Source organism: Sturnus vulgaris, chromosome 21 (genome assembly GCF_052056855.1).
Source record: "Sturnus vulgaris isolate bStuVul1 chromosome 21, bStuVul1.hap1, whole genome shotgun sequence".
In the NCBI taxonomy this organism is placed as follows: Eukaryota; Metazoa; Chordata; class Aves; order Passeriformes; family Sturnidae; genus Sturnus; species Sturnus vulgaris.
Window position 1 is genome coordinate 2,790,144 of NC_142263.1, and position 18,188 is coordinate 2,808,331.

General features: G+C 41.7%; 1 protein-coding gene across 3 annotated transcripts; it reads right to left on the reverse strand.

The window, feature by feature from the left end:
- Nucleotides 1–1,629: 1,629 nt before the first annotated feature.
- On the reverse strand, nucleotides 1,630–17,444 carry GDPD1 (glycerophosphodiester phosphodiesterase domain containing 1). Of its 3 annotated transcripts, none has more exons than XM_014876654.2 (10): nucleotides 17,131–17,444; nucleotides 12,974–13,016; nucleotides 9,626–9,761; nucleotides 9,008–9,053; nucleotides 8,377–8,492; nucleotides 7,721–7,810; nucleotides 6,875–7,008; nucleotides 6,302–6,361; nucleotides 5,514–5,565; nucleotides 1,630–4,971 (listed from the first exon to the last, which is right to left on the reverse strand). In XM_014876654.2, exons 1-10 carry the CDS (start codon nucleotides 17,264–17,266, stop codon nucleotides 4,849–4,851), a joined length of 936 nt encoding a protein of 311 aa, XP_014732140.1. In that variant the 5' UTR covers nucleotides 17,267–17,444; the 3' UTR covers nucleotides 1,630–4,848. The 3 variants fall into 3 exon arrangements, with proteins under 3 accessions (XP_014732140.1, XP_014732139.1, XP_088033138.1); XM_014876653.2 differs by having other exon boundaries at nucleotides 8,377–8,495; XM_088177012.1 differs by lacking the exon at nucleotides 17,131–17,444 and adding an exon at nucleotides 16,690–16,828 and having other exon boundaries at nucleotides 8,377–8,495.
- Nucleotides 17,445–18,188: the final 744 nt, after the last annotated feature.

The following is an 18,188-nucleotide window of genomic DNA, read 5'->3' on the forward strand; positions in this document are numbered from 1 at the left end:
TTCCCAAGCACAGCTTGAGCAGCACCATGAAAACTTTAGGGAAATCTATTAAAAAAAAAAAAAACAACAAAAAAACAAACAACAAATCTGGATTTTGGCTCTACAATAATTAGAACTTAGCTTTCAACTGAACAGCTAAACGGGATTTTTAATTTTGAATTTGCAAACACTCATTTCTTTGGAGCCTGAGCAGCACAGCTACTGCTTTTCCTGCTCAGTGTCTGGTATCAGTTGAAACTTTAATTATCATTTAAACAAGAAAAACCCAACTGATCAAGCATCACTGCCTGGGGGAAACTTTTACCATGGCAATACTGAGAGGGGAGAAAATACCAGATCACCCACTGAGCTATTGCCTCAACGTCTTGGGAACTGAATGTGTTTAAAGCTGATAAAAATCTCAGTTTCTTGGCGTTCCTGAATTGTATTTGCAGCAGGTGTTAATGGCCTTGTAATCAAGATACCTCCCCTGCTATTGCCTTTTTTTCTCTATTTGTAACATGGGACTATTTGAAATTTTTTACACGTGAGGAAGCAGTATCCTTCAAGTGTTTCCATCATTAACAGAAGTTTGTTTGGTTTTTTTTTCCCCAATTTCACTATTTTTGGTCCAGCTAGCATCTCCCAGTGCTTCATCCTAGCCCAAAAATCACCAAAAAAATTTAAAAAAAATTAAAAAAAAAAAAAAAAAAAATCACTGTGCAGCTCTAAAACAACCCCTACAGCTGATGCCTCGTTTTCCTTTCCATAGCAATATAGCAGAATTTAGAATTAGGAACTCCCCTTTCCATAAATCGAGGGTATAAAACTCAGAAATTTGGGACTGAAGGAGCATTTCGTTTGAATTTCCATGTGCTGCCCATGGCGGGGCTCGCTGTGTGGATGATGGATCCCGTGGAAATCCATCGGGAACGCGCGGGCTGTGGCGGCCTCCCGTGGCAGCTGAGATTTATTTCCTACCAAAATTCATCCCTTCTCCAAGGACACGGGGAATTTCGGTGGTAAATCAATTAAAAAAAAAAAAAAAATATATATATATCCTGAAAATTCTTTAAAATCATCAGCACCTCCAGCTTTCTTGCTTTGGATAAATAAATTGTGAAGTTTTTCTGAATATTCTGTTTGAAGTGCACATTTATTTATGGTGACAGCACCTGATGTGATCACACATAAATAATTCCCATGTTAAAAAAACTCTGTAATGCCCCCCCAGTTCCCTGTTCTGGTTTACCGAACATTTAGGATGTGTTTTTTAAGAAATCAAAAAGCATCCAGAGGCATCTGGAGAATCCTCTCCTCGTGCTGGAAAAAGCCTTTAAAAGTTATTAAATATTGTAACATAGAAACCCCCACTTCACCTCTCTTACCTAAATATGAACCCTCAAGGCTTTAAAATTACACTTGACCTTAAAACCTAATATTTAATGTAATTTAATGGCAACCCAGTAGGAAAGCTGGAAGTTTTTCCTCTAGGACTGGAGGAAATGTTATCCTGCTGATCATCAGAAAGGACAGAAAGTTGCTGCAGGTGGAATTCCTGTGAAAACAAACTCAAACCAACGATACTGTAAACACCAAATCCCTCCCAGAAATTAGGTTTTTAGGGAAAGAAGTCACACCTAACAAGTGTTCAGTTTTAGGTCTTTTTATGAGCAAAGATGTTTTAGTGTGCCACATTTCAAAAGCATCAAATCTTTCTTCACATAAAAAGAAAATTCACTGCATAGCTTTGGAGCTAGAGAGGTCCACGAGACTTTCTGCAAATTAAAAAGTGCATGAAGTACATGCAATCATCCTTCATACATAAAACAGTTTGCAACAGGGTTGAGAACATCGTGTTAAAACAATATTTAGAGTTAAAAGTACCTGATAAGAATCCCTCCTCAGAGAGAGAGAGAGAGAGAGAGAGAGAGAGAGAGAGAGAGAGAGAGAGATTAACTGAATGAACATCCTCCTGGTCAGTTGTGCAAGTTCTCAACAAAAGCTTTTCTGTACAAGTGGTTTAAAAAAAAAAAATAAAATAAAATATCACACAGCGAGTTCTGGAATATTCCAAACAAGGATTGGATCCAACAAATGTTTTAGAGTTACCCCAATTCCATGGCATTTTGTTACAAACAGTTATCATGGCCTGAGCCCTGTGCACTGGTGCTGGGATTTGTCCATGGAATAATTTCTGGCTCATGAGATCAAACCTGAGTCTTGTGCTAAAGGTGAATGAATAAATCCAGCAGCTTTGCCAGCACTGGACCCTTTCCCTCCCAGTCAAATTTCAGATATTGAGCAGCAGATTTATCCAAGAGAGGTCAATGTATAAACAGCACAGTCAGAAAGCTCCATCAGATCTAAGAGCACTGGTGGTCTGACAAAAATGTGGTTGAAAAACGTGTAGAGAATTTTAGAAGGCAGAAATTTCCATCTCTACTACTAGAGAGAGAATAAAAATATTAAGATGAAATATAAAACACTGTCATTTCAGTACCTGTGTTTTATCATTCACTGTAGAATAATGGCAAATTGTTTATTGAGTGTTGAGGGAAACTTGAGACAAAGTAAGTCAGAGATCAAAACTGGTATTTTAAAACTTAGCTCTTCCTAACCTAAACAAAAAAAGTTTCAATATGTTTTTGAAAGTATTCCCTAAAAATCAGAATTACATTTGCATCTTAATATTGGTGCAGGTGTTAGAAATTCAACAGCAATAAAATTGAGTTTAAAAAACCCATGGTGCATAAAAACTATCTGGATCTACAAACTGATAATAAACCCAGATTAGGACAGAAAGGTGGAATTTTTTATAATTTACTGAACTGCATCTAGAACATCTTCTATAACTATTCTGTGGCTTCTAAAAAGCAGAGTATTTTTTTTTCTAAAAGGCAAAGCTGTGACTTATTTAGCACTTATGTGACCAGACAGAACTGGTCTGAAAGGGAAACAGAAAGCTTAGTACCTAATAAATAATTCCATCCTTTCCCCCCCCCTCCATGAACAGTTAGGAAGTTACATTTTCCTCTCTTCCATTCAATAAGCAACAAGGCTGATTAAATTAGGAGGAAATTCAATCTGCAGTCATCTTCAGCAGGCAGATATTCAAAAGGACAACATTAACTCATCTGCCCCCATCAGCACATGTTCACTTGAATCCTAAATGCAGCAGTTTTTTTCCATTTCACCCAGACATGTCCCTCAGAAAGGAACTGTGGTGCAGAAACAAATCCTCTCCATGCAGATGGATTTGGCATTCTCCTGACAGGCAGTGGAACAGCAAAGATGCTCCACAATTATAAATATGGCACAGCAGCCAGGGAGGGTGCAACAAGAATCCTCCCAAATCCGAGCTACCAAGGGGAAAAAAATTATTTTAAAAATCAGTTTTTAGCACAGTGGGTGCTCTTTGCAGTAAAGAGATCTGGCTAGTTGTTTATTATTAAAATCTACGTTTTTCACTCCAAGTTCCATCAAGAAACAGACACTGCTGGACCCAAAGTCTTGTTCAGAGAGAACATCTGATGGTTCAGTGACTGAGCTCTATACATTGGGAGTAATTAAAGCCCAGATATCAAACCCCTGAGCCCCCAGCCATGACATGAGCACACCAGGGCACGTGGGCACTGCAGGCTCCAACCTGTCTGACACGTGGGTAACTCCTGCTCACAAGGACACAACAGCATGGGAAGCTTCCAGAAATACCTTCCTGCCTCCATCCCATCACACCTGGCCTTTCCTGGCTTTTGCCACTTATTTCTATGTCCATGCACATAAACTTGATGGATAGTGAATGTATTTCTGTGGAGAGAAAAGACTGAAGTCTACACACTTTGTAGATTGACACTTCCTCCCTTTATAAATACACATAAAAATCTGCTGTGGGTGAATTCATTTAGCAAGAACATTTTCATTTGTCTCTGAAACTCCTGACCAAATTTAAGTGTTCTTTGGTCCCTCACCCTAAAAAACAACTTCCTGTTCATCAAGAACCACAAATGTGCAAAAGACTTTTAGGACATTGTGAAAAGGCTATTTCAAAGTGACTGTAATTTGTAGTAAGTACCATTTTCCATCCTGGAAATGCAGCTCCTGCCATGACAGGCAGGCCAGAGCCAGGGGCAAACCTGGACCCTGCAGTGGAACTCTGTAAAACCCAGACTCTGATTTAAATCCTGTGTTTACACCTGGACCAAGTCACAGTGTTGCCATCACCTCAGAGAGGGTCTAAATCCAGTTCCAACTCAAGTTCAACATTCTTGTCAGTGAGAATAATGGAATAAATCTATACTGAGTTAATTTTGGCTACAAAGTGACCACGTTCACTGAGAACACTTCACCACCTGGCCAGCCACAGAGTCTGCTTGGCTATTCCTCCTGTGCCTGTTTTTCTTCATTTTTTCTTTTTTTTTTTGCTCTAGAAGTTACTTGAAATCTAAAAGCAACACAAGAAATGCAAACACACAGGCTACACTTTCAGAAATTCTTCAGTTTCTGCTCACTAGAATATAACTGGAATAACTGACATGTCTTGACAGCTGCTTAGGAACACTTGTGACAGGTTAAGATAATGCTTATTATCTACAGGTACCTTATCAGGAAATTCTCTTCCTAATCATCACCATTTGTGAAGTGTGCTGTTGCTAAATGAGCTATTTACAAATGTAAACTATGTCATTAAAGTTTTAAAATAAATAGACAACCTTTACATTAGGTAGTGACTTGACAACAAGGTAACAGATCATCAGGTACATCTTTCCAACAAAAATGATCTGTGCATGCTGCCCCCAATTATTTTTTTAATGAGGAAAATCCTTGGCTCACAATCTGTTCTGGAAGGACTTTCTCAGTTTTCTTCCTTTATGCTGGGTAATTATGTAAGAACTCCTTCAGTTTTGTTGGATAGTCTGTCATCACTCCAGTAGCTCCAAGATCAAATGCTCTCTTGTATTCTTGTTCTTCATTCAGTACCCAAATGTACACCTATGAAATGGGACAACAACCAAGTTATTACAGCAAATACTCCTTTTTTTTTTTATTTTAAAGGTGACTTTTGACCTAAGTTGTTTGATCTGAGAAAGAGGTTGCTGCATATTTACAATGAGAAATGATTAGACTGTAATGCTGGACTTTCCCCCCTCACCTTTTAAAAAGTGAATTAAATTTTTTAATGGTGACTCCAATTCCACTCCCTGAGACTTCAGATCCTTCTAAAAGTCAGTATTATTTTGGGAAAGCCCCACATCAGATAACCAGTTTTGCAGAGTTTACAGCCTTAAGTTTGAAGTGTGGAAAAAAGCAGCTAAACTTCAAGAGATTTAAATGAAAAACTCTTTTTCTTTTCCAAGTGTACAAATCTTCCTTTGCAACCAGAGCACTGCAAATAAAACAGCAGCAGCTTTTGCTCAGGAACTGAACAGCAACTCATGGTCCCAGAAACAAGAACTTGCTGGGGGGAACAGGAACCTCCTTCAAGGCTGTGTCTGTCTGGTTTCAATTCTCACTTGAGCTTTGCCCCACTGTACCTGGATGCCTCGAGCTGTCAGGTGGTCAAACAGTGCCTTCCTCATCAGCAGCCTGGGAAAGGAGAGGAGATTAATTAACAACTTCAAGTATATCTGGAATTTTCAGTGTCTGTTGATGACCTGCAGTGAAGTTCCCATACAGTGTGTGGTTTTCCACAAAAGAAATTCAATTCTAGAAAGCTTCAAGCAATTCAAGTATCAACTCTGCTGAAGATAAAATCCAGCAGAGAAATCCTTCACCCTGCAGGTACCTTATACCATGTCTGATGAACCAACCACTCTGCTTTCACCAAAACACATGAAAATGTCCTGGCCACTGGAGAAATTAAACTAACAAATGCCAGAGCCAGGAGACACTGCAGTCACTGAAAACCTGTGACTAAATCCCCTCTGAAGCACAGATATTCTTAAAATGCAAAATGTTCCTTGTAAAGCAAACAGTGTCTCTCCTCTGACAAATTATGAAACAGTCACATCCATACAATCTGCATTCTGCATTTAATTGAATGTTAATTAGCTAAGCATACTTAAGGACAGAAGCTTAACAGACACAGTTGGAGTAATTCCCACTGTTCCTGCACCTTAGAAAGCTTCAGTGTATGGAAAATAAAAGCATAAAGCACACCTACAGAAGATTTGAATCTGATTTATCCTGCACTGACAAAAAGCTGGGAGAAACTGAAGATATGTAATGCATAGATATAGCAATAACTAATCTTAGTTGCTTGAGTCAAGTGTTAATATAAAGGCAAAATATAAATAAAAATTTAATCAGACGAAAATCTTACGTGTCAGCCAGCCAGATAATAAATTTCTGGCTCTTTGACATCTTCTCTGGTTCTTTCAGCCTGTTGAGGAAGAGGAAACCAAAAATTACCAGAGCACAGATTAAAATCTTAGTTGAGATGTTCCTGCAAAAGGAACATAAAGAATTCATCTTGCTCAAATTAGAGCAGTAATTTCACTGCTCAAGACAGCGACTTAGAATTGGGTTATACAAGAGAAATGAGCTACATTTAAGAAAAGCAGCAGAGATGAGAATTCTGCAGCATTTTGAGTGAAGAATGAGAAAGATTGTGCAATCTCATTTCTACCCTACAGCTGATTTGTCTCTTGGCCCTATCAGACAGATTTGTTCTTGAGAAAAGAGGAGAAAAGAGCAAGAATTAGTTGTAAGTACAGAACTGTTGTGTATTACTGTGCACAGAATTCTCCCAGGAATATCCTAAAGTGTCTAAACCAACAGAAAAGCAACCTCAGCCCAAAAAAAAAAAAAAAAAAAAAAAAAGCAGTGCAGAGGAAAGCATCAGGGTTCACCTGCTTTACCTTGGTGCAGCACCCACTGCTGGGCTGTAACTCACTTGAGGATGATGGAAGGCATGGGGATCTCAAAGAATTCCTCCTTGAAGGGAACAAATGGCAGCAGACCAGTGTAGAACAGGCCAAGGAGCAGGAGGACACGCTGGGCACAGAAGATGGTGGCAATGTCAGAGTTCTGCAGGAACCAGGAAAGAGATTCTCAGTTATCTTGGTAGATTTTGACTCTGCTGTAATTAAATTTACTCATCAATGCATGTCTAAAGTTCAGCAATCACATCTAAGATTAAGCTGCCTAATATAAATAAGTCTAACAGCTGTTCAGCTAGGAAATGGGGTGCAGAGATAAATTGAAATAATCAACTGGACTGAACTATCAACGAGATGGATTTCACTCAGGTGCCTAACTCCCTTGGACTAAGCACAATTTTAATGTAATTCTAAATTGTAAAATTCCTCAGCACAGAAAGGAGGAGAATTATGGCTGTGAAACAGCAGCTTTATGCTGATACAACTGTGTCCACTAGTGGCCACATCCATTATTTCTATGCAAAGAAACAGACTATCAGCAATCCTTGGAAAAATTGCTTTTTATCACATGAATGATGTGCAAAACGGGCTCTAAAAACTCCTGGCATAAAATTGCAATGCCCTAAATTTCATAAAACAAGAATAAAACATGACTAAGCTTAATTCCTCAAGTATTTTATGGCAGGGTAGAGGGGTGTTAACTGTGCTTGTCTTATTTTAGCAGTACAGCAAGCAGAACACAATCTGAGCCTAGAATTTCTCACCATGAGTAGAAGCCTGGTTAAATCTTGATTTACAGGATGCTTTTCTGTAGGTTTTGTCAGCACACAGTACCAAAGCTTAGCTGGACTCAGCCTTACCTCCTTGAAACATTTGCTCACAATCTCATAATTGACATTCCCCCACACAGTCAGGTGCTCCCTCTTGTATTCAGTCACCAGCTCTGAGACCTGCAGGCACAGAAAACACAACTTCACATGGACTCACTGGAAATGAAGTGCAGCATCATTTAACTGAAACTCTGCTAGCTTGGGGAATCATTGCAGGAAAGAGTTCTTTACTCTTTCCCATCATAAGGTGGTGGTGATGCTTTGAATTCAGGACAACAGATTATACCTACAAAAAAAAAACCCTAAAGAATTCAAGAAAGATAAATGACAAAATAGTATTTGCTGGAAAGATTTCCCTCTGTGTTGAAGACATCTAGACAAAAATATCTTAGAGACAGCAACAGCCTCTAAGAAAACCCTTCCCATGTGGTCCAAACCAAACATGTTTCCAGCAGTTTCTCATGCAGATGAAGAGTCCTAAAGAGCTTTCACAGAACATCTTGCACAAGATCCCTTCTCTGTCTCCTGTATGACCTCACACAGGGAGCAGGACCCGACATGTGAAGGGTGAAGCAGTCCAAGAACACAGATCTTGGTATCACAGACTGCCACAAACTCCAAAAACCTTCTGGAATATCAGCATCATTCCCCTGCCTTCACTCCCAGCTCAGCAGATTCTCATGTACCTTTCTGATCAACACGTTGTTGTTCATTTTGATGTCAATGTTGACAGGAGTTTCTGGAAATGCCTCAAACACTTCTTTCAGGAGTGGGATACGATTGTCTGTCCCTTCACACTGACCTTCTGGGGAAACAAGAAACTTGTCACTGCTGTGGCCACTTTGAACAAAGCACAGATAAAAGCAGAAATGTCAGAGCACTCGCTGAAAGTATAAAGTTCCAAAGATAATCACGTTTTTAAACAAAATGTGACTTCATTCAGCTGTAATTAACTATGACAAACTCATTTCCATAATGAAAATGCCCTGAGCATGTTGCACATTCAGGTTTTAACTTTATGAAATTCACTCATTATTTAGCAACAGTAGGAGTGCAGGCAATGTTAAAATCCTGAAATAGCAAACACAGGCTCAGTTACCACACACCAAATGAGAACAAAATTTCCTTCTGAACTCCAAGCCATGCCTACAGTAACTACTGTACTGGTTTCTACAGCCAGGATTAGATTTTTCTTTTGAAACTTCTTTTATCATGATATTGAAAAAAGCAAATGCACTTTTCCACTTTCTTTGCCAAAGCAGGAAACTGCCACGTTACAAAATGGAAAACTGAAACAGCAAGAGACAAACAGCTCACCTTTCTGAAAGGTGACATCCAATTTGCAGAGATAAGGTGGAAGCTCCTTAAAAATAAAGAGGAATGGAACATAAATTCAAATGCAGGGATATAATCATGACCCTCCTCCAAAAAGACCGAAGAAATCATAATTCATGAGCTACTTATCTTCTCATCCAATATCTGATTTAGTAGCACCACTTTCAGTATTAATTGAACTATTTAGTATTCTCAGTTTTGTGCCACCTGTAGTTGAATAAGGCAAAACATTCCCAGATGCTTGAAAATTCCATTGTTGAGGCAAGGAAAATTCATCTCCCAGTTTTCCCATTAAAAAACTGGTCACACCAGGAAGAACTTTTGTCACTCTGCCATGAGTGTGACAACACATCCCAGAGCCATTCACCCAACCTGACAGTGGAGGAGTAAATCACCCTCTGGAATGTGCCACGTGTGATCTGACTGCACAGGGAGTTCACTGAGGGTGCTTTAGTTTAGGGGTGGTTTTGTTCTGTTTGGGTTTTTTATTGAGATGAATCCTCCCCTTCGGTTTTGGGCACCAGGCACACACAGAGCCCCCTGCCCACCCCACAAATGCATTTTTCAACACCCCCCCAGGTCATTTTCTCCTCAACTCACCGAGTATTTGAGGTCAGATATGTTGACATCAACTCCTGTTGATCTCTTCAGGTTCTCATCGTGAGACACAACCACTTGCTCATCTTTTGTCAGGTGACAATCCAGCTCCAACATGTCTGTCCCCAAATTCACTGCACTGCAAAGAAAAGCTGCTCTGAACCACTCCAGTGCTTTGTGCAGCTCCAAACCCAACACATTCCACAAACTAATCCCACTTTGGATGCTTTAAGGCTGCAAGGAATCCTCACAGTCCTGCTGCAAGAATAAACAACATCTCTTGGAGCAGAAATGGGAATTTTTGGCCTCTGTCTCCCAGAGGAATTGGGAAGCTCACCTGTGGATTGCAGCTTGCCACCCCAGGACTGAGAAACCTGCTCCTAAAGGATTGGTTCAGGATTTGGAGTGGGGTGTTTATGAGCAGCAACACAAATGCCCACTGGAGGAAGTGAGGTTTTGAAAAATGAAATTGAATTTGTGGTTAGAAATAACAAATGAGAGGGGTGTGAAAGTTGTTTGGGTTTTTTTTGTTGTTTTTTACATTAATCAGGAAGGGATGGATCAGGAAATTAGTAGTGGGACTTTCAGGCTTTTGGCTGTTTTATTGGGTAGCAAAACAACCTTAAACTATTCTTTTAATGAATAATTTAATTTGAATTAAAAAGGAAATAAAACTACTAAACATCCAGTCCTATTTTTCAAAGCAAAATAACTATTCCTGTCCCAACCCACTGCTCTGAAAAGCTCTAATCCAATCCCAAATCCATTCCATAGTAGTTGGGTTCATAGGAGGAGTAAGGAAAGCAGAAAATAAGGATATTGATGAAAAATAAGTACAAGAACCTCACACCAGAAGGAAAAAAAAAAGCATCACTGCAATGAGGAGTGAATTGCTCATTTAACTAGAAAAGAGGTGTCATTCCAGCAGACAGATCAAAGTCTGAACGCTTTCCTTAAAACTTTTTTATCCACCTCTGAGCAAACCTACACCACCTGTAAGTTGTGCCTACCTGAGACCCAAAGCTGTGTAAATTCAGCAACAGCCTTTTCCTCATGGGCTTTATTGGCTGCTAAACACAGCCCATGAACATCCACAAATGAAGTAATCAACAAAAAAAAAAAAAAAAGAAAAAAAAAAGAAAAAAAAAAAAAAAAGAAAAAGAAAAAAAAAAAATCAGAACATACTCCCCAAAGTGTTGAACACAATTTCTGGTCCAGCTGGGATAATGATCAAGGAGGGTTATCAAATTAAAGCCAATTTGTGAACTGTTTGCCAGTGCTGCTAATTAAGAATTAGGAGAGGAACAAAATCCTGTTACATATGGAAGAATCACAGGCTGTACTGGGTGATTTTTTTCCTCCTGAGGGAAAGCAACTCCAAATGTGCTGCAGGAGATTTGCCAAATGTGTAGATGTTCCCATGTTTTATCATTTCACCAGCAGATTTTTATTAGCAATATTTCTTGCTTAAGAAACTCAGGGCTGGTGCTGCATGGAAAGGAGAGAACAACAACTTTCCTTGTTAACAAATTTGAGACTTTGCCAGGCCCTTACAAGCAGCTCACTGCTAAATAAGCTTCCTCAAGTGCTGAGCTTTCCCAGCTGGAAATCAGTTTGTTCTGTCAAATTCACACTGCTCCAGAGAAGGCTCCAGATTCAGAACATCACTGCAGCTTCAGATCCAACTGCTCCACAACTCAAGCTGTGAGGCAGGTTCACATTTGTAAATTAGGGTGAGAGTGCTCTTGCTTAAAATCTGTTATTTTATAATCTAAAACCACCACAGAAGCATTTAAATATGGTAGAACAAGATTATAGCCCCTCCATTTATTATGCATTTTACCTAATAAAATAAAACAAAAAATATTGTCTTTGGTACAAAAAGCTTGTAATTTCCTTCCAGAATATTTATAAATTAAGCAGTACAGAAACTGAAATTGCCAATAAAGGCCTTTTCCTCCCATACAGATATTCTCTCCTGGATTCAACTACAGCAACAGTCAAATATTGCTGCTTGTGCAAACCTGCAGGAACAGCTCCTGCAGACACACCCGGTTTTCTTCACACAGAATCTGCTGGATTATAAATTGATCAGCTCTTATCAGCTGTTTGAGCCAATCCTGACCATTTTACACCAACCAGATCACTGATTTTCCACCCCATTGCTTTTGCTATTTTATTTGTGAAGATGGGAATGAGCAAATGGGACAGACAAAGCCTTTACCCCTTCCCAAAAGGAGCCAGAAGAATTTCCACTTTTCACAGGGAGTAATGGCTCTGCTTCCTGCAGAAGTTTTCCTGGCTCTCTTTACTCAGATGAAATTTGCTATTGGCAGCTGTGGTGGGTTCAAAAACTGGACCTCAATGCATTTGTTCCACCACAGCTGTAAAATAATTAAAATGGGCAGAAGAGAGTCAGAAAAACATAATGACAAAATTTATTACCCCCAGCACAGTCCTTACTGTAAGTACTACTGCTTATTTCTGGGAATAAAATAAAAATAGATTATGGAGTAACTTCCACTGCAAGAACCCTTCATGTACAGAATGAATATGAAATGAAAATTAAGAAATGGTTAAATAAAACAAGAAGGAAGCACTTTCAAAAAGTCTGTTAGCAGACTTGAAAAAAGGCAGGCCAGCAGGAGGAAAAAAAAAAACAACAAAAAGCCACACAAAACTATGCTGAGCTTCCATGGAGATAGAAAATAGTGCAGTACTTTCTTTTATTTGGTTGGGAAAGCTGGCACCCCTCAGGCTGCAGGGAAACAGCAAACTGATGAGGCTCCTCAGCACAAAGCAAATTAGAAAAACCCCCCAAACAAAACAAAAGAGGAGCCCCCATAATGTGGTCCCTTCTCAGCAGCAGCTGGAGTTTTAGATATGCTGCTTCTTCAAATGCCTTTGAGAACCTCGTTAAAATTCACTACTTACATGCTGGAGGCTTAAAAGGCTTTCTGGTCCCAGCCCCATTTTAAAGCCCTGGGTAAGAGGCTTTCACACATTGTGTGACTGCAGGGAAAAAAGCATCAACAGCAGCATTTTATAATAATAAATTAATTAATAGAAGGAATCACCATTAAGCACAGTATTGTTTGTTGTTTAACTGGCTCGGGCCTCAGGGTTTGTTTCCATTTGTTCCTGTGCACAGACCATCATTTGTGGTATCCCAAATCCTCCTGGTGAAAGTGGAGTGGATGTTTGGCAGTCCTCAGGAATCATCCAGAGCAGAGCTGACTTTCAGAATTAGGACACCCCAAAGAACTGCTCAAGTCCCACCTCCCTCATTGCTTCACTCACTAAAGGCACTGAGAACACCTCATTTAGGGATTCTCATCCTTTTGTACTCACTGGTGAAAGGCTGTCATTGTGTTCTCCAGGTTCTCTCCAGCACCTACAGAAATAATAAAAATACAACTTAAACAAAATCCTTTTCCCCCCCCTCCATCCCAATGAAAATATAAATAAAAAAATAACAGGTTTAAAAATATACACATTTTGAGAAATTTTTATTGCCACCAACCTACCAGAGACACAACTTTCTCCAGGTAAAATGATTTTAAAAAAGAATTTTTCTTGGATCTGTGTAACACTTTGAATATTCAAACCAAAGTGTTTATTTTACCAGAGGTATTTGCCTAGGAGAATAAGCCCCACATGCACAGGGACAGTACATGCAAAAAAATCTATTTGAGAGGTGGTGGGAAGTGTAAAAGAGAAAAAAAAAAGGTAACAAAAAGCTATGAATTAAAGCACCCAAGACATTCTAAAGCTGACACTCCCTAAATGCATAACCCAGGTGACAACCTCTTTTTTTTCAGTGCAAGGATATTCCCCAAAGAGCACAGATCTGTCAATAAAGGTTTGTGCTGATGGAGAAGGGAGGTCTCACACACAAGGAATGAAACATCAATTTCAGTTAAGAAATGAAAGGACAAGCAAATTTAATTTTCTCTCAGGCAGGACTCAACTCTGCAACTCCTAAGCCAGAATTCTCTGCATAAAAATGTTTGAAAATCAGCCTGATTAGGTGGAAAAGGTTGTGCCTTCTCCCCATCTCAGAACACAGGCAATATTATAGACTGAAAAACAAAACAACCTCAGGTAGATACACGTGCTGATGAAGATGTCCATGTAAATTTTAACTGCTCTTTGACAGTAATGAATGACAGACTTGGTAAACAGCAATTATAACAGCTCCAATTAAGGCTTTGCCTATTAACAAGACCTCACCAGGACATACTTACCTTAACCTGTGTTCAGTTACTTAATTAAAGCAATGCATAACCACCAATTAAAAATTGTTCTCGGGGAGGTTTACAAAATGGAAGACTTAACTAAGAACCACAATGACAAAAATTTAATATAAAACAATATGGTGAGTCCACAGGAGCTTCTGTGATCAGACATTCAGCAATATTTGATGGGATTTGATTGCAGAACTGGGAATTGGCTGAGTGGTAAAAGTGAACCAAGGGATAAAGAAGAGCACAAGAACCTCATGGTACCCATCTGGTGATTGCCTAATAAATGGGAAGGCTCTGCACAGGGCCTGGCTGACGAGTTACAAATTAACTGCAATAATAATTGAGGGTTTCAGATAACTAATCAGCTGTGACAATCCAGCCCAAACATCCTGGACAGTGAGAGAAAGGCAAAAACACCCAAGTCAAGTCTTCAGTTTGTGAACAAAGCAAGAGTACCCTAACATTCCTGGGCACAAAGTTCCAAAAAATAAACTTTTAAGTGGCTGATCTAACAAATCACATGGCAGGGAGGTGGTCAAGGGCCAGGGATGGTGACATGTCAGGGGTGGAGAGTCAAATGCCCGACTTGTAGCATTTTGGGGGGAATGAGGAACAAAGTTGAGAAACCAGCTGAAAGAGGAATTCTGAATCAGCAACCACACGCAGAAAAGGGAACTACACAAGTTATTTGATCCAAGTCATTTTCTCTCCTGAAAAGTGAGAAGGCTGAGCTGACCAAAGGGCTCCTGACACTTCCTCAAACACATCTCCAGCTTCACAGGCTCATGTGCTGCTGCATTCCCTAGGAGGAATTGACCTTCCCCAGCCAAAGTGGCACATCCAGACACCACGAGGGCACAGTGCCACCCTGCAAACACCACCGTGGCCAAGAGGGAGCCAACACCAAGCCCTGCAGCACAGACGTGATCCTCAGAAGACTTTGGGGCCAGCAGGTCAAGGGAGGTGATTGTTTCTCTCTGCTCAGCACTGGTGAAACCACACGTGGAGCACCACGTCCAGTTCTGGCTCCAAAGTACAAACCTGACATGGATCTACCAGAGTAAGTCCAAGGAAGGGCTGTGAAAATTAAGGGATGAGAGATTTTTGTGTGCAATGAGAGGCTGGGATTGTTTGGAATTGGAGAACAGAGGTTGGGGAGGATCCTACACGTGTAAATACCAGATGAGAGGGAATAAAGAAGTTTCAGCCAAACTCTTCTTGGTGGTGCCCAGAGGAAGGACAAGAAGAATGGGAACAAGTTTAAATGCAGGAAATTCAGTTTATATATATAAGGAAACCCCCCTTTTTTGTTGCAAGAGTAATCAAACCTTGGAACAAGCTTCCTGGAGAGGCTGTAGAGATTCCATCCCTGGACCTGGTCCTGGTTAGCCTGCTCTGGTCAGATGAGATCTCCAGAGGCCCCTTCCAATCTGAATAAAAATTATCATGCTACCCCTCTCTCAGAGACCCTGCAATCCAGGGCTGCTGGCATCAACACAGGACTCCAACCCAGAATATCAAGACTCAACAATTGCTCTCAGAAATTACCAATTTTAAAATGATGCAGAAGTAAAGAAATAATTCAGGGATGATTTTACAAAACTAAGGGAGAAAATTCTTGAACGAGAAAGCAAGCTAAGCCAGGCTTTAAAAACTTCGTACGAGGTTTCATCTCAGAGAAGAAAAAAGCCAAACAAGTTAAGTGTTACCTTGATCTCCCAAGTTAATTGGAGTAATGCAATAGGAAACCTGACACTGAGGCTAAAGCTCCAGCATGACTAAAGCCTGAGAACTCAAGTCCCACAGGAATTTGTCACAGGGTAAACACCAAGGAGAGTAAAGCAGGAGCGATCTTCAACCTCAGATGAGCAAAAAGCTGCTGCGAAATTCAGAGCTGTCCTCCTGCCTCAGCAGAATTTCACAGGAACAATTCTCAGACCCTGGACTTTGAATGCCTGAGGAATAATCCTGCCCTAAGCGAGGTTTTCCTGCTGTTCCGATGGAGCTTAGAGTAACTGGCCCAAGCACTTGCATTCGAGGCTTAGAGCTGTGTATCTTAATTAAGGTCCTTGCACAGGCGTGAGAACAGAAGATTAAGGGGATCAAACCAAGTTCCAACAAAGTCGTCTGCAAGTTTTTAACAGCTTATGTATATATAAAAAAATAATCCAGGAAACCTTTAAAATTAAGAACCTTTTCTTTTGCTGGAGGAAACAGACAATATAGATATTCCACACCAAAAGCTATATTTTATGCTATGCTTAAAGCTATAAACTGTCAAATAAACTAAATTAAAGAAGTGTCAGGGATAAAAATCTTTTAAGAGATCAGCTCCAGTTTTTGTATTTTAATAATTAAAGGCAGCAGCACTTGTTAAGGACCACTGGCTAAAACTGTGACCATCCCCTGCATAAACTGGCACTAAGTATGACATTGAAAACTGTTAAAACTCAGCACTAGACATCTCTCACAGAGAATATCGAAAAATATTTACTAGCAAACTGACTGTTTTCAAAAATCAGGTGGAGCAGCGGGGAAAAGCACAGAACTGATCTCTACAGAACAGGAAGGCACAAGTTGCTGCATTGTCCCCCTCTCAATGCTTTGGAATAGGTAGGAGAAACTTAAAAGCCTATTTTAGACAGAATCAAGACGCCTGACTTCCAAATGTCAGAGGGTTTTAGCAGGGCACTGAGCCATTCACTGTCTGCCTGCAACACCGAGGGGAGCAAGAACAGAGTCACAGCAAATTCTGTTTCTCCTGAAAGCAGAGAGCGAAGCAAACAGGAGGTCAGAGGCAACAAAATTGATCTCTTGTACCTGATCTAAGCAACAGCCAGACGCCCCTCTGGTTGGGGAGAGAAATACCAGGATACAGAATCGTGAGAAGGGAAAAAAAACCAAACCAGTAGACGCGTTTGAGACGGAAAACATCACGCCTCATGTAGAAAAAAAAAAGCAGATTTCTGCTGGAGCGGCTGGACTTCGGAGATTAATTCCGCGCTGAAGCGAGGCACTGGTCAGCAGGTGGCACCTAAAATTAGGCTGGGGGAGGAAGGTTTAAAGGCAGCCCCGTGCAAGGCACGGACACCGCGCAGCCCCTCACGACCCTCCCGTGCCCGGGGACACCGAGCAGCGCCCCGGGGCCGTGAGGGAGCCCCGCAGCCCTGAGCGCCGGGCGGGGAGCGTCCCTCAGGAGAGGCGGAGAGCAGAAAGGCTCCGCATCCCCTCCCCTCCATCCCCGCGCCCCCTCACACTCACCGCCGCGGTGCGAGATGTGCCGGCAGCGAAAGCGCTGCCGTTTGGGCCGGTGGAGCAGCCCCGGGCACTTGAGGAGGAGAGCGGAGGTGAGGACGTATCCACCCAGCGTGGAGAGCACGTAGAGCGTGGCCGACATCCTGCGGCTGTCACCGGCTGTCCCGGCCCGTCCTGCCGCTGTCCGTGCCGCTGTCCCAGCCCGCAGCCGGCTCGCGGTGAGGCGGAGCCGCTGCGGGACGCGGAGCTCCGAGGTAGCGGCGGAGCTCCGAGGGAGCGGCGCCTCTGCGCCCGCGCAGCCGCCCCGGAGCCGGGAGGAGCGCAGTGCGCAGGCGCGGCGGCCCCGCGCCCTTCCCTTGCCGTCTTCCCTTCCCGCCTCGGCCGTGAGGGGCTGCCCGCAGCGCCCGCTACTTCACGATGGCTACGGGGATAATTCCTAATTACACGCTTTAATTCCTCACCGTACCGTCCCGGCTCTCTGCTTGCAGGTGGAGGGATGTGTTTTCCACACCCCCGCCCAGCGCCCGCCTCGTGGGCGGGGCTGCCACCGTCAAAAAGCACCTGGCAAATGTTGTGGGGTAATCTCATTTAAACGCTTTTATTTTCCACCTGGCTGTGCCGGCTCCCTCCTCACAGGTAAAAGGATGCTTCCCACACCCAGTCCCTCAGAGATGTCGTATTCCCAAGGAAGGGATGTGTTTTCCCCACGCAGCCCCTCAGAGGTCATAAAATCACGGAACGCTTGGGTTGGATCTTTAGAGATCATCTAATCCAGCCCCTAATGCCGTATTCCAAACGGGGAATGCATTTTCCACACCCAGCTCCTCACAGATATTATATTCCAAACGCAGGGACGGGTTTTCTTCATCCAGCCCCTCAGCAATGTCATATTCTGAATAGGAGGGACACATTTCCCACACCCAGCCCCTGAGAGATAACAGAATCGTGGAATGCTTGGAAAGGATCTTTAAAGACCATCTAATCCAACCCTTAATGCTATATTTCAAATAAAGGGACGTGTTTTCCTCACCCAGCCCCTCAGAGATGTCGTATTCTGAGCAGAA

Excerpts from the sequence above, each read along its gene's own strand:
- GDPD1 (XM_014876653.2), bottom strand. The coding sequence starts at position 17,266 with ATGTCGGCCACGCTCTACGTGCTCTCCACGCTGGGTGGATACGTCCTC. Across the intron at positions 7,009-7,720 it reads TGAGCAAATGTTTCAAGGAG|AACTCTGACATTGCCACCAT; the intron begins GTAAGGCTGAGT and ends TGGTTCCTGCAG. Across the intron at positions 4,972-5,513 it reads TGACAGCTCGAGGCATCCAG|GTGTACATTTGGGTACTGAA; the intron begins GTACAGTGGGGC and ends CCCATTTCATAG.